General features: G+C 42.5%; 1 protein-coding gene across 4 annotated transcripts in view; it reads right to left on the bottom strand.

The window, feature by feature from the left end:
* SMARCAL1 (SWI/SNF related, matrix associated, actin dependent regulator of chromatin, subfamily a like 1) overlaps positions 1–15,898 on the bottom strand; it is a 35,147-nt gene extending 19,249 nt beyond the window's left edge. Inside the window, exons 1-9 of one of the 4 annotated variants that reach the window (XM_041473414.1) lie at positions 15,825–15,898; positions 14,053–15,013; positions 13,333–13,383; positions 10,465–10,725; positions 9,297–9,347; positions 6,411–6,591; positions 5,309–5,459; positions 2,303–2,461; positions 497–562 (exon numbers count right to left, since the gene is read on the bottom strand). In XM_041473414.1, the coding sequence (XP_041329348.1) occupies positions 497–562; positions 2,303–2,461; positions 5,309–5,459; positions 6,411–6,591; positions 9,297–9,347; positions 10,465–10,725; positions 13,333–13,383; positions 14,053–14,923 (1,791 nt within the window). In that variant the 5' untranslated portion in view covers positions 14,924–15,013; positions 15,825–15,898. Of the gene's footprint in view, positions 1–496; positions 563–2,302; positions 2,462–5,308; positions 5,460–6,410; positions 6,592–9,296; positions 9,348–10,464; positions 10,726–13,332; positions 13,384–14,052; positions 15,014–15,396 lie in introns of all 4 variants that reach the window. The other 3 variants (XM_041473412.1, XM_041473413.1, XM_041473411.1) reach the window with 3 other exon arrangements.
* Positions 15,899–16,339: the final 441 nt, after the last annotated feature.

Below are 16,339 nucleotides of genomic sequence, written 5' to 3'. Positions count from 1 at the left end.
AGCTCTGTACATGTAACCAGCAGGAATGCTCCTAAGCCCCAGCCACACAAATACACTGGAAGGCTGCAGTAAAACCAGGGAAGGGCCCCAGACAATGCCATTCTGACATGCAGCAGCAATTTGTGTGCCGAGAAGTAACTGATAATGATTATTCTCATTTAACAAGCTATTTTGACACCACTATATTCTGTCTACTCTCTCTGAACACATTCAGTAAGTTCTGACATTCCCTTTTCCCTGTCATCACAGAACTCATTAGTGGCAGTATCACAATTATATCAAGCTTTTGAAGTTGTTTTGTTAGGTTTTACCATCTAATATTTGTACGGAAACAAGTGGTAAAGCCAAATTTCAGTCTTGGATCTACACTATTACCTGGATTTCCCCTTACAGATCACAAGAATCCAGCTGCTGGCTCCTAAAGCTTGTAAGTGGAGCTACACTGCCCCAGGAGCCTGAGGTTAGCAATCAGAGCTTTGGCACCCAGCACACACACCTTGAGTAGAGGCATGGCAGCTTGGCAGCGTGCAGTTTTTGTGTTCTTCAGGAAATGAGATTCATCCTGAAACAAAACAAGCATGAAAGCAGAGTCAGTTCAGATGCATAGTCAAAATGCAGGTTACAGAACAAATTCCCAGTATTCTCAGCTATCTAGTATTACAGGCCTTTCATTCAGGATATTTCAGGCATTGGGATAGTCACATCAAATTCTAAACAAAATGACAGGATGCAGAGTAGCAGGCTTCCTGCACTCAAACCTGCAGCTGCAAGCAAACAGAACAAAAATCAAACCTTGCAGGCATGAATCATAAATGAACACAAAAAAAAAATCTGAGCAGAGGGGGCTGGAGAGGGAAGGAGAAAGAGGAATATTATTTCCATAACTGATATTCATTTGCCCCTATGTATCTTTTAAATGCAGAAAACATAGGAGACCTATACAGTGCCAGTTCCCTTAATAATGGGTTAATGCAAATGATAAGAAAAAAAGAAATCTAATTAAGATCCAACTGTTCTGCTGATAGGGCTCACCAGGTGGGTAATAGTCTCCTACTTCAGACATCACCCTCAAATGGGCTTCACTTCTACTGCTATAGTAAGGCAGAATTTAAAGCACAAAAAGCAGCTGGCATCCTCCAAGGGTATATTCTCATCTTTCTGTGTGTGTAGAAACAAGGAGGCAAAGACAATGTAACTGCTTAGCCTCTCAGACACAAGCCTTCTCCCTCCTAAATAACAAATAAGCTACATTAATTTTCCCAGCCACCAAAAGAAGAGAAGAAAAAAGAGGAAAGCTCAGCACGCAGTAGGACTACTATCATCTGTTAAAACCTACCAAGGGTCCAAATTTGAACATATAAACACACAGAAAGAATATATGCCAGTTCAGGGCTGTTAAAAGTTCCAAGGTAGTAGCCTTGAGCCTACAAAAATAATAATCTGCATTTCCACCTTGACAGAATGTTTAGTCAGTGTGTGTAGGAGACAAAATATAAAAATGAGAAAGATCAGTTCCCCTATGAGTAGCTTGGTGTCCAAAGAACTCCATCTATTACCACATTCCCATCTGATGCTGAGAAACAGAAAGATTAATATGTTCCAGTTGTCATGATCTTTGGGCAGGCGTGTGTGTGATGAAAACCAGACTGAGAACATCAAATACTCATAGTAAGCTATATGTACACTTTTGTTCTCTATTGATCCAAGCTGGATTTGAAACGCTAGATGATTTGAATCTGAAAATCTAGAAAAATGCCATTTACTGTGTCTCTGTAAAAAGATAAAAACTGGAATTTGAAGTAATTTATGAAAGAAACTATACAAATGATCAAAGAAGGCTTAATGCAGATTGTCAGTGGAACACAAGCTAAGGGAGATTTTTTTGATGCTTTACCCACATACTTGATGTTGAAAGGTTATCTGGTTTACTGGATAAACACTAACACCACCCTGAAGTCCAAGAGTTAAGAAGATACAATTCCATGACTACTGTATTGACACACCACATTAAACACTTCTCTCTCCAGCAGAGGACATGACCAAGCACAATGAAATCAGAGGGGCACCATAACCAGTAAAAGTGAAAACACAACCCTAGAAATCACAAAGAAATTACACTCTACTAGTTATTTCAAAAGGTTTCAGAGAAACCTCATGCTTGTACACATGAACACAGCTGTGATCACAGCCACAATTACAAGATACTTTCAGTCCTAAATAAGGCCCACTTCACACTTCTTTGCTGTACAAAGGCTACATTTGCAGCATACAATTAACTTGAAAATTTTCATGTACCACTTACAACAATAACTACTTGGAATGTGCTCTTAAGTTGCTTGTCCATCCTGCTGAGGAGATCAAAACTGATGATGTTGATCAAGCTTCCTGTGAGGCTGTCTTTTCCACTCACTATGACATTGGTGCTTCCTGGACTCAAGGATGGAAGCCACCTGTGAAATGCCTGGAGGAAGAGGAAAGAAATTCATTGCATTCTGGTGCTTATCTTCTTTGTCAAGATCCCAAAGCACTACACAGAACATCCTCATGAATACTTAGGACATGGACCCACCCCATCCACCATTAGACATCACTTTGGAGGTAAGCAGCCTTCCCATGGCAACCTCCCTGGTAATGGGAACATCAAGAACAGAACTCAGGCTACAAGGCAGCATCTACTTTACATAGCAAGGAAAGCTCAAACCCTATTCCTTCTTACTGGGGGAAAAAAAAACAAAAACCCAAACAACCAACAAACAAAAGAAAAACACATTACCAACCCCAGTAATACCCCAAAAACCCAAACAAAAATGTGATCTTTAGTGGAAGTGTGCATAACCTCCTGAGAAAGGTACCTGCTATGCTCAGAGCCAGGGAATACTGTGACCACTGCTTACAGGGAAATTTAGTTTTCCCACTCAACAGGAAACCTATAGTTGTGAAACACAGACTTCTAAGCAGTAAACATCTATGACTATAGCAATGTTTACTCCATGGTGAGGGTGAAGTACAACTCATCCAAATGAACAAAACTCTTCCACTACCTCCTCTTCTTAAAATGTCCACCAAAAAAAAAACCCCAAAACCGAAAAAACAAAACCAAATTAAAAGATCAAGTTGACAACACACCAGCTGCTCTATGACAGCAGCTGAAATTCATGTGGTAATTGTCATTCAATCAACCTCTTGAAATGCTCCACACACCAGAGCAAGATATCCTCCCCCAAACCCATCTGTTAGCCAGACCACCCACCATTTCCCCTGTAATTCTGTCCCCAGTGACACCAAGCTCTCTGCAACACTTGAGTTCTGCTGATGTTGCTCTGCGGAAAACTGTCTGGGCCCATCAGGATCTGGTCCCTACAGAAACGTAACCAAATGGTGATGAGACATGGCATCTCTGTCTCTAGGAGCTTTGCCTGTTGAAATCCCCCAACCACAATCAATCCTCTCCACTGTTCAGCAACCTCATCAGCAGGAGGAGCAGTTAAAATGCGAGCTTCTCACATTTCTCAGTATGTGAGAAAGTAACAATGAACTATCCTTCTGCACTTACTGAAAGCACCACCAAATGAGTGAACGTGCAGGTAAGGTTAGGTACCACCCAAAAAGTATGTGCTGGACACCACATCAGAATTTAACACAAAGGTAGCAGCAAAAGGGAAGTACCTGGAAACTCCTACTGTACTGCCCTCTCCTTTTATAAAGGCATGTGACTAATTTACACCATAAAATTGATCCTGAATTTTTCACAGCGTGCTGACCTTAGTCCACAAAAAGTTCTATGAAACTACCCTGTCAATTATTTAAGTTTCAAGGCTGAACTCTAAATGCACGTGGGTGCAACACTTCAGACCCAAGAGTACCTTGCTCCTTCACACCAGCTTCCCATGGAACCTTGACTGTAAAGTCACTCAGTGGCCTGAGTGCCAAAATACAACACTGATATCAGTAAGATGAAGTAAATTTCTGCTGATTTGGTTTGAGACACCACAAAAGCTTGTACCACTACAGTAAAACACATCTGTACAAAAATGAACTGAGTAGATTACAGACTATAATAAATTTCACCTACTGAATTTCTGTGACACATTTTTCTTACATCTGCATCCATCATATACTCAGAAATCAAACAGACCCCTAAAGCAAGTGTCCTAACGAAACATCTCCCACAAAAGCCTCCTGGGCAGCTGGGAGTAGGGGAAGGAAGAAATCAGGAACTCAAATTTAAAAAAAAACAAACCAAAACAACCAGACAGAAATGCCTTGTATTTCTTAAATCTCCTGAAGCAGAATGTAGAAGTTTATTTGCAGTTGCCCAATACTTCAGGAAACCTAGGCCCAAATTGTTCTGGGTAGATATCCCACAGAAGTGATGGATTCAGGTTAGGTGTTGTCCCACAGGTCTTTAGACCTTGAGATTTCAAGTATGATGAGCATCACTCCCTTTCTCAGTAAACAACTTTATCATCTTCTTTTCACCCTGCATTTTGTTGCACTACTGGATAATAAAACACACACCAAGATGCTCTAACAACCTGGTTATAGCACAAAACCAGTAAATCCAAATCAATACTTTTCTCATCAATGCCATATTCCACGAAAAGCTAAACTCCTACCTCCTCTTCCTCTGGAAAGAATTCACTGACCTAAAAGCTCTGGCTCACCTTTTTCTCCCATACTGATCATTTCACTAGCCTGTGGCAACCCAACAGCCTCAGTGTACAAACTATGGCAGTGATTTAACATTACTCAACCATACAAGCTTTCTTGGGCTTTGACCAACATTAATAAAAGATTCAGAAGTCATCAGCATACACTGGACAGGCCAAAAGACATCCTGTGACAGACAATGATGATGATAATGGGGCTTTTTGAACAGAATGGAGAATCCCAGCATCTGGGACTCCGTTCCAGCCAAGGCAAATACTGCTGTGATGGGCTCAAATACAAGATAATTGCTTGAATGTAACTATTATCTTTGACACTGATGAGTAAAATGCCTACTTGGAGCCAAGTGACTTGCAGGAAAAAAGTTAGCAGAAGGTCAGAGGACACACTTTCTCTAGCAGTCCCTTTTCCAAACAGATCAGCTGGACTACAAAAAGAAAATCAGCCAATGGAAAAAAATTAGGCATATCCCATACAGTCAATGCCAAGCATTTTCCCACCATCAAGTTTCTAAATCAGTATAATTTTTTGTTTCTTTGCCTTAATACGTTTAGAAGTTTAACTTTTGCAAAGCACAACACAGTCTAACCATCACACAGGCTCTTCACTGACCCTGTGCACATGGCCAAGCTCACAGTACCTCTGCCCATGTAAACCTCACAGAAGAAGGAGTGACCACCAGCAAGGGCCATTCCTGCTGGTAATAGGCAGCAATGCAGATGGCCTGGATGGTCTTGCCCAGGCCCATGTCATCCGCGAGGAGCAAACGCCCGTTCCTGGAGATAGCAAAACTAGGGAAAACAGAAAGGGAAAGAGGAGTGAAGAAATGGGTTACTATCTGGCAAACAAGATGAGCACAAATCATGACTGAGCCTCTGACGTGGAAAAACCTGAAGTGATCTGGGTTCTTCAGCAAACCTGGATTTTCTCCCTTAGTCTTTACACAAGCAAGCAACTCCCACAAATCTCTCAAAGCCTGAAAACTCCTGAACAGAGTAGTTCAGCTCAGTTCTTAAGAGATTTTGATTTCATATGAGAAGTAGTCTCAGGACCTTACAATTATTTAAAGCACATTTTTTCCATGATATTACTCACATTGTGTTCCAGAGTTTATTCTGGCTGAGCTAAGAAATTATTACTAAAAACAGTAGCAATTTAAGACCATTAAGTACAGACTGTCCTGGACTGCATATTGAAATCAACAACTATTGATCATATATGATGGGGACAGGGACATTTAAACTTTTATCTGTACACAGAATTAGTAATTTTAAATGTCTTAGGGCTTAGGTCCCATTTCCTGGTCCCTTCCCATGTGTATTTAATATTCAAACAACAACAACAACAGAAGAGATGCACTTGGGAAAAAAAACAAATTACCTTACAAAATAAAAAATCATATGACAATTATGTATATACTGAATCACAAGAGGGAGATCAGAGATGTATCATTTGATCAATTTTTTAGACTAGCAAAATACTACTTTCCACCTGACTCATGATGAATTCTATCCAGAAATAAAACAGATGTGTCACCCCAAAAATAATAAAATTTTTTTTAAAAATCCCTAACAAACCATCCTATACCAAACAATCAAAAGCCCAAAGTGCCAGAGTTTAATCGACCTAGACTCTGGAGAAATATAAAACCCTCCATGGACAAGAAGGCAATCTGGGCACCAATATAAAAGACACAATTCTAAACAAGAACTAGCACTTAACAGCATGTAAAAAGGACATACTTCACACCTTCCCGCTGAAAGGGCATGAGGCTTGTCACAATTTTGGAGTCCACTACTGAAAGGTCAGCATCAGGAATGTCTGTCAGTGATGGAGATCTCTGCAGTTGAGCAGCAAAGGTCTTAATTATTGCTTCGGGCAGTGGCTCCACTTCTACAGACACGAGGCTCAGTAACACTTGCACTGCAAAGAACAGAGCAGATTATTAACTGAAGGGACAGCATACAACTTCCATCGTGGATCTCAGGACACAACCCTCAGCCTCATTAAAAATATCATTTCCTATCCTGAAACAGCTCACAGAAATCATGGCATCATGCACAGGTGGTAGCCTGGACTCTTCCTTAAAATCTATTTCAGAACTATATGATGAATCACATCTCTTCCCTTCTTACTTAGACTTGATTATAAAAAACTGCAACTCTGATGCCATCATTCAGAGACGATTGCTACTAATACAGCTGGAGCTGGATTATTCATGCTGAGGGCAGCTTAGGGCACACTTTAGTCAGAAATGAAGTACAGATTTGAACAACAGAGCTCCTGAAGCCTAGAAAGCAGGGGCATCTTTACCTTGACCTTGGGATTCTATTCCTCTGGGGTTTCCACCATGCCAAAACCATCAGAAGTGACCCAAGACAGTCACCTAAAGAATATAATTAATCTTGAATTTTGAAAATCCTCTTTTCCTGCTGTTCCCTGAATTCACACAGTTGGGTTCTGCCTCCACTTTACCATGCTTATTTACCACATTGGGTAAGAAAACAGGAAGCACCTCAAGAATCAGAGAAACAGCTCTTGTATCATCAGCAGCAGCATTCCAACAGCCATCCTTCAGGACCTACAGCCTGCTCAGCTGGTGGCCACTGCTCTTCTCCTGGACAGAAGTAGCTTACAGGCCAGAACCAGCTTACAGGCAGCTACTTCAGCTCCTCAGTACTAGTGTCCCTTCACCCACGAAGGCTCACAACTTCTCAGTTCAACTAAAGGGATCTCCAGAATCCATTATACCAAGACCTCAGAGCCTTCACCTTTTCAACCCACACATCATAACAACCAGAGCATCTAGCCAATTCTCCTCCTGGGCAACCTTATTTTAGTCCTCTCCAGCAACCTCTCTATCCCATCCCCCACAAAAATAAGTGTTTCTTTTTAATCCAACAGTTAAATTCTAAGCAAATTAACATCAGTTTTAAACATGCAGTGAGCTGTGACCAGGAAAACTCATTTAATAATTTTTGTCCAGTGACTATGAAATCAAAGACACCTCTACACTAGGAACACAAATGCAGGTGCACAAATTTTTACTGCAGGAAGCAATTTCCATTTTTTTCTTTAGTAGCCACTTTGTGTATGAAGTCCAGAAGACAAAAAAAATCTGCTTGGAAAAATAACTAAAATAAGAGCTCACTATAGCAGCAGTAAATGCACTAGAATTCAGTTAGGTATTTTTGTTTCAGTCATCTCCAAGAGGAAAACAGCAGGATGGACCCCTGCCATATAAAGGGCGAAATCAATTCCAAGAAATATACATATGAAAAGATTTCCATTTGTGGTTGGGCAATGACCAAACTTTTTAAACTCTCTGGTTTAATTTATGCTTCTTCAATAGCAGGAACTCTCTCCATCCAAAGAACAGCACAAGCTTGTTATTACACTCACAGACTGAGCTGAGTGTTGGCATAATTGCTACAATTTGCTCACTGATAATTCTGTTGCTATTGTTCTGTACATGAGCTGGGAGAGTGATTAAGATATATCTGCCACCAGCATGATTCATCCAACAGACAGTTTTTAGTGAAGTGACCTTTATATAAAGATGACTGAGCAACTAGGCAAAGAGACATTAACCTCTACAAACAGCTCTCAGCTAACAGATCTCTCTGCTGGAAATGGCAACCAGCCTAAATTCTCTTTTTTTAATTTTGATGTAGGCAAATGAACAGGCAACAAAGCAAATGCTGTTCCTCTAAAAGGCACGTGCTGGAATCCTCAAATGCCCTCACAAATTACACTCTGCAAGATTCATGGAATTATTTTCCTTTCCTCAGATCTGTGGGATTCTGAATACCTCATGTAAAGTGTACAACTCCCAGCCAGCGTGACTGATCCTATGACAGACTAGGAGGTGATGTGTCTGCTCAGGCTGCCTGGCACATGCTACAGGATCAGGCCCTTTGCATGTACAAAAGGCCTTCTGACCAAATTGTGAGTGATCATCAGCACTCACCAAAATCAGGAATGTCAACATCCCAACCCTACAGTTTCATAACAGTCTCCTCCAAGACACACTCACTTGTTTTCAAGACCTGGCCTTCCTACATGGCCCCACCATATGGCCTTCAGCCCTACAACCATTACTAATGTTGTTAAGATACGCATCATAGAAGCAGGCACTTACTTAATTACTAAACACACTCTGGTATCCCATACTGGAGAGCAAGTACTCTGAGAAACAGCATTTCAGCTCTGAAACACAATTCCTAAGGATGTGCATAGAGCACCTGGCTCATTATCCTTCTGAAACTTACCCCAACCAAATTCCACAGCCACAAACCCTCACATGAGCACCGAAGCGAACACAGCATGCTGACTGGGATGAAAAATAACAGCTACAATCCATAGGACTTGTGTAATGCTATTCATCTCAAAGCACTCTATAAACTTCATTAAACATAAAAACCCAAGAAGCAGATGTGCTAGAAGCAAGCTGCAGAGACTGGCTGATTCTGATTAGGAAAAAAAAAAACATACCAAAACACAGGTCGACATTTCAGTTTGGCAAGTCACAGTTCCAGCAGTATTACACAGATACATAAAGGCAAAAGACAACAGTCAGAAACTGATGCACAGGAAGTTCTCCTTCACTGGAGAACACAGCTACTCACTTAGTTTGGGGTAATCCTCCAGCAGGAAATTCCACTTTCTGGTATTCATATCTGCAATAGTTACAAACACTGCCATAAGTCTCTTTTAAAAAAAGACTGAGTTCTCTGCCCGTTTTAGAAGACCTATCACCCTGATCAAAATCAATTATCTATTTGCTGTCATGTTAAGCAGTTAGTTTGGAGAAAATTTAAAAGCATGACCATACATCTAGAAATTGTGGTATCACCAGAGCAAGCCAAGATCAACTCTCCTAATGAACCCACCTGCTCAAGGATTTTGGCAACCACTTTCATCTTCATGGCAAGAAGGGATGAAGAATGTGTGCCAAGTTTCTGCTTGTGAACCAACAAACTCTGACTTCAGTCAGTAAAACAAACACTTTCAGTTGTGCCTCTGTACCCTATAGTCAAAGTGCTCAGGAGGGTACAGGAGGAAATTCATCAATACCCAAAATGTAACATCAATGCCAGACCTATCTGGCAGGCTTATCCATGGGCAGCACTTGTGTGCAACATCCAGGGAAAGAAGACTGAATTCAGAGTCAGGTGAAGGCACAATGAGGAGTGGGGCCCTGCCCAAAGAACTAGAGCTCCAGAATTTCTTCTCCATGCTGTCTCTGACCTTCTGAGACACTGTGCATGTCACCTCATCACTGTGTCTCATTTCCCAAATTACAAGTGGAAAATAATTGTATTTACCATTGAAATCTGAATGCCAGCATCAAAAGTGCTCTACAGCTACACCTGCCTTGAAAACACTGGTAAAGCTCCTGGTAAATCAAATCTGCTCAGGCAGTTGCAGCCACTATACACTACAGTAAAGCAGAAGTAAGAGAACATCCAACTGCATTTGATAATAAAGGCAAGAACTTTGCATGGTCTCCATACTGCTGGCAAATTATCAGCACAATCCACCTCACTTACAGTAAATGTAAATGTAATCATGCTGAAATCTGAAATATCATTGGCTAACAGGCTGAGGACATGTTCAGTCTTGGGATAAAGCGCTGGACATGGATACTAGAACTACAAGATATTTCAAAATCTTCACCAAAGCATATTCTCTTGTGCTCTTTCAGAGGGATGTACTCTCACAACCTCTCTTCTGTAAAGCAAGAACAGCCCCAACAAGGCCATTATTAAAAAGCAGACACAGCAGGAGACTCACCATAATTTCTGGAATCCATCTTTTTGAACACCTCAATCACTTCTGCAGAATACCCAATATCGACCTCAAATCGCAGGCGAGAGATAAGCACACACTTCCCTCTGACAAGGGCTGAGGACTTCTTCCAGTTCCTACACATCTTCAAGAGGGACTGCACATCAACCCTACTGCCAACAAAATGAGAGCCTGATGCCAAGCCAACCAGATTTTCTCCTTCCAGTGGTGCCAGAATTACTGATGAAAGTTGATTTGCTGCTTCCACTAGGGAGAATAGAGATATAGAAAAGAATTAATAACAAAGAACCCTCACAAGTTTAAAAGGAATGATGATTCCCTGCTTTCATTCACAGGGACAAAGAACAGAGAAAGCAATGACCTGGAGGAGGAGGTTGGTGGGATTTTCCACAGAGAATACAGCAGGGGCAAAGGGAACATATGATAGTAAATGAACAAGGGCCTGTCCAGCATTGTGACTGCACTCAGTTCCCTCTCTGTCAGCAATTCTAAAATGTAGTTCCCTCGTCCAGGACAAGCAATCTGCAGAAGCACATTTAGCATTAAACTGCACACAGCCTTACAGTGCTTTCACTCAGAAAATCACAGGGACAGGGGTATGATAATCAATAGCATGTGTCTGAAAAGATGGGAAGGTGCTTCTGTAAACAGCAAAGGAGAACAATTAAAAAATATCTGCCTCTGCCTCACGTCAATGTCTGATAGACAATCCATCTAGGAGCAATGCTGTAGGAAGGAATCTAGTCCAAACTCCTAAATCTCTTGTTACAATTTAAGTTCATTACCCTTTATTCTGTGTCTTACAGTTAGACTTGCACTTCCACCCAGCCATCTGCACTCCTGTCTTACCCATCACCAGCAATCACCTCTGACACAATGCCAGGGCACGCAGGGTGGAGGGACACAGCATTTTACAGATGTTAGCCTGAGATCACAGCTATCCACAGAAATAAACATGCCACTTACCCCTGTGTTTCTCTGACAATCTATACCCATGTGCTGCCTTTATTATTACAACTGAACTCCAGTGGTTTAGGAATGGGAATACTATTTCTTACACTTTTTACAGCACCAAAATAGTGGAGTTTGTCCCCAAGCCTCCACCTCACAGATACCACAGTAATACAAAGATTCATTAACATCTCCAGAGTCCATTAGACTCAAAAGCAGGGGACCATTAAGCACACTCTGCCTTCAAGTACTTGTGGAAGGCAACTTCCCCTCTCTGGGAGATGTTTAGAATAAACCCAGGTGAATCTAGTCCTTTAAGCACTGAGCTGCACATCATGATCCTCTCTGCTTCTGTTTAAGTAGTCCAGAAAACTGATACACAACAAAAAAAGTACAAACTTTAAGTCCAGTGGTCAAGATGTGAAAATGGAGAAAAAAATTCAGACAATTTCTTCCCAATCAACTAATAAATAAACCATTTGGGTATCATCCAACCTTGTTTTAAAATAAGTGACTTCCTGAATAAATCCAAGCATTTGAGATTTCTACTCCAAATAAAAAGTTTAAGAGTACCCACTGAAAATAATTTTTAAATTACAGGGACTGGAAAACACCAATTTATACCTTCTCCTCCCAATGCACCAAGGAAAAGATTTCAGATGCTACTGGTTTAGCATTGTGTAGTTAGAGGTCACCTCTACAACTAAAACTGAAAGAAACTAGGGAGGAAAAAAGCATATTTTACTCTTTTATTTCAACATTTGTTTCTAGGCTTGACTGCATGTTTAATTTACAGTACAAGGGGAAAAAAAGGTGACACAGGATGACATTATTCAGAAAAACTAAATTACAAGTGGGAACTTTAAAAGTAATTGTTTTACACTTTCACTCTTACATTTTCAAGGCCCTTTTAAGTTAGTTCCCTTTTCTCAGGCTATTTTCCCCAATGTCACAGGCCAGTGTTGGTCACATACTGTCTTCACTTGTAAACAGGACCTTTCCACAGAGTACTCAGGTATTTCATAGCTCTAAAGAAAAATGCTTGATTTCTAAAAACCATTCTCTTCATTTGCAGGCTCCTTGGTACAGAAACTCTGCTCTCATCTGTACTTGATACACTTCAAGCAAGCCAACAGCATTTAAATTATAAATGTGTGGCAACCCACATGGGAAGCTAAAATACCAGCACTCAACTGTGGTTTTTTAAAGTGCTCAACACAGGCCTAATTCTGTTCCCACTGAAATCAATAGTGATTTATCACTCACTTCAATACAGTGTGCTTCTGAAAAGCCTACCTGAAGTGTTTGCCTCTATAATCTCTCAATCTTTCCAGAATAACATGACAGGAGAGGAAAAAAAAGACAAACCCACTCTTGCTATACCAAAAAAAAAGGCAAATTCCTTTTCAGTCTCACTCAAAACCCCAGAGAACCACCCTTTATCCTTTTCTGAAACACAAAATGAACAATATGTTTATATATTATATGTTTATATAAGAGCTATTTTAAAAGAAAATACATTAATGGACCCAGAAATTAAGCATCAGCCACTGGAACACACTCAGTTTTCAAAACAAATTCAAAACAAGTACCAGCACAGCAGATAATTTTCCTATTATCTTGTTGGTTGATGAAAAATTCTATGGTGGAGAAAGTGCAACCTGTGCTTGGTATTTAGATTACATGAAAAATTAAATTATTTCTAATCAACTACAAGCCATCAGAAAAATGTTATGAGTTAGATGCCTAAAAGATGGGCATTATCTTTAAGTAAAACTGCTTTTATTACTCAAGACACTAACAAAGCAAAATAATAACAATAATAAAACAATAATATGGAAAACATGGGAAGGAGGGGGTGTCAAGATTCTGCTTGTTTTTTATCATTCAACATTTACTTACAGACACTGCTGTAATCGCCCATGCTGAAATTCCATTTCTTCATAGCAGGATCTAAAGTAGGGCAAGAGTAATAGGGTAGAATATGAATCATTTGGGGCAGAAAAAAAGTGGTGGCATGAAATGTTCATGTGAGGTAAGAGCATTCAACCTACTCATGCAAACTTTTTGCCACACATCTGAAAAACACTTACACCCAAGTTTACAGCTACATGACAACAGAAAAATCCATGAGGAATATGAATACTAAGACAACAATGCAACAGCCATCCACAGGGATCAGCAACATATGAGGGAAAACAAAAAAAGAATATAACAAAGATAATGATAAAAGATCAGATTCCACTGCTCTCTGTAACCCAGGAAACAGAATCAGCTCATAACTCTGAACTACAGCTGAAGTGACCCATTTTCACATCCCAGTTTATGAATAACTTTGCTTCCTTCACTTCCAACAAACTGACCAGCTGCTGCCACTAAACTTCTCAGAGCACTGCTCATAAAGCAAGTCTTCAGACTTCTCTAAATCCAAGCTCAAGGTATTTATGTCCAGAATTTCTATCCACTTTAATTTGTATTTACTCCTTTAATCCCCCATTAATGCCACATATTCCACCCCAGCAACAGGTACACTGGGAAGAGGAAGTAGCAACTACAAAAGCAGCAGATGCCAAAACTTCAACCCAATTTAAAACAGAGATAAAGAAAACAAACAATTCTTACCATAGGCTTTGCTTGGTACCTTCTTAAACACAGCAATAAGTTCAGCATTGTACCCTATTTCAACCTGGAATCGGTCTTCCCCATATTTCACGCATTTTCCTTTTGTAACATTAATTGCTTTTTTATGAGAGGCAGCTTCAAAGGCAGAGCCCACACCAGCAGAGCTGGTCAGCTTCTGCATCCCACCAGTGGCCTGAGAGACAAAACCTCCCCCTGTTCTTTCTGTCAGTCCGTTTATGCTCATCAGCATTTCTGAATCGCTCAGGGCGGCACTGCTTGGTGGTGAGACGTATTTAACGGCAGATTTGCTCTGAGTGTGTAAATCTTTACTACCGTCAGGGTGCCCGTTATCAGTGAATCTTGGATGAGGTGGTCCTGTGGGGTTTTTGAAAGCTGGGTAGCATTTGGGCTGCTGGAATGTTCCATGATTAACTGAAGTGTGTTGTCCATGTTCCTGACTACCAGCATCCAAGTAATGTTTATGGGAATAACTCAGAGAATTCGGGGTCATGGCAGGGAACTGCTTTAGGCCACTTGCTTGTTCGGAGTCCTCTGAACAACTCTTTTGCTGCTCTCTGTGCGAGCCAGCCATCTGTTGCTTTGCGGTGTAAGGGTTATAGCCTTTCTGGAGACAGCTCCTCTGCTCCACAGGCGTGTTTGGATTGTGTCGGTGCTGGCTGGCGAGCCCGACATGATTGTTTTCCTCCTTTGAGCTTGCCGGATTGCCCAGCCTCTGCTCTCCCAGCGGAGGTGCAGCGATGCCCACGTGCCCAGCTCCCTGGGCTGCCAGCCTCTCCGCTCTCCTAGCCAAAGCCAGCCGGCGGTTCTCTTCAATCCTTCTCTTCTGCTCCTCTGTAAGGCCTGATGACATCTTCAACAATTCCAACAACAAATCTGTACCAAAACTACATTGGGAATTAATCACAGAGGCAACTGCTTCTTTAGAGGAAAAGAGGCCAGTCTACAGGAAAAAAAAAAATTATTATTGTATTGATAACTTAGCATTATTAGTGATGTGAGTATTACTGTAACTAATCCTACATGAATCTGGCAGTTCAGCAAAGCTGCCACACAAATGCTGAGCCATTATCAGCTAGTAGATGGTGGCAGACACTGATGAGGCCTTGCATGCCAGTCCTGCAGGGATAAAACATATGGAAAAAAGAGAAAATTCCTATTCAAAACCTGCTCTGAGTACTCTTCTCTGCCATTGCCAGCCGAACTAATAAAATAGCAAAGCACGGGAACACCCTGCACTGCAGAGCCAGCCCTGCAAAGGCACCTGGAAGCAAAGGATTACATCCCTGCACAGTCTTTGGTGTTAGCGTGTCCCATTTCGGGTACCTTTTAGCAAAGATGGGACGATGCCCATCTTCCCTGTTCACCTTCGGTTCCTGGGTATCTCACAGAGCGTGGCAGATACCTGCTGAACCCCACAGGACAGAGCCAGCTCCTCCTGAGAAACCTGCATTCGCAGGTCCCGGACCTTCAAACAGAAGCGAGGAGCTGGCTCCCGTCACTTCTCCCGGCAGCCCGCCTCGCTCCATGCGCTCGCTGCCCGTGTCCTGCGGGATGCCCGCTCCCTCCGTTCCTCAGCTTCCTGCGGGCGGTGGGGCTCACCCTCTGCCCCCTCCTCTCCCAGGAGCCGCGCAGGCTCCCGTCCCAAACTCCACGGCGGTCCCGACCCGTCCCTCGGGCCCCCCTGCCACCCCCGTGGACCCGAAGGTCAGGATTTCTTCCCCGCGCGCCCCGCGGCTCCGCCGCCCGCTCACCGCCGGCGGGCACGGCCCAGAGTGCCGTGGAGGGACTACAGCTCCCAGCAGGCCCTGCGCTACCGCCCGGTGGCACGGAGCGGCCAGGAGTGCACAGCACGCCGGGAGATAAGAGTGGCGCGCGGGGCGCGCGGGGCATTGGGAAATGTAGTCTTCCGGTCGCGGCGCCATCTCGGGGGTTCGGGGGTTGCGGCGTTCCGGGGAGGGAGCCGGGACCCCGGGGCCGCCCTTGTCACCCATTCGGGCGTGCGGGGACTCTGGTGCCGGTCCCTGGCTGAAGCCTTGCCCAGCCAGCTCCTAGCGCTGTACGGCCTGGGCGGACCCTCTGGCTGGCTACCGCTGGTGTGTGGGTCTGACGCGCCAGTGTGTGGTGTTGCTGAATGGTGACTGAGGAGGAATGGACAGCGGAGCTGATGTGTGAGAACGGGTGGCGGCACTTGTCAGCACTGAGGAGGAATCTGCCCCCGGGGTTAGGAGCAGCAGCTGGCATTGGTGCAAGCTGCTATTTTGTCATT

The sequence above is a fragment of the Pyrgilauda ruficollis genome, unplaced genomic scaffold (genome assembly GCF_017590135.1).
Source record: "Pyrgilauda ruficollis isolate IOZ18807 unplaced genomic scaffold, ASM1759013v1 scaffold3, whole genome shotgun sequence".
NCBI lineage: Eukaryota > Metazoa > Chordata > Aves > Passeriformes > Passeridae > Pyrgilauda > Pyrgilauda ruficollis.
The sequence above is the reverse complement of the archived record's forward strand: the minus strand, read 5'-3'. Positions and strand labels throughout refer to the sequence as shown.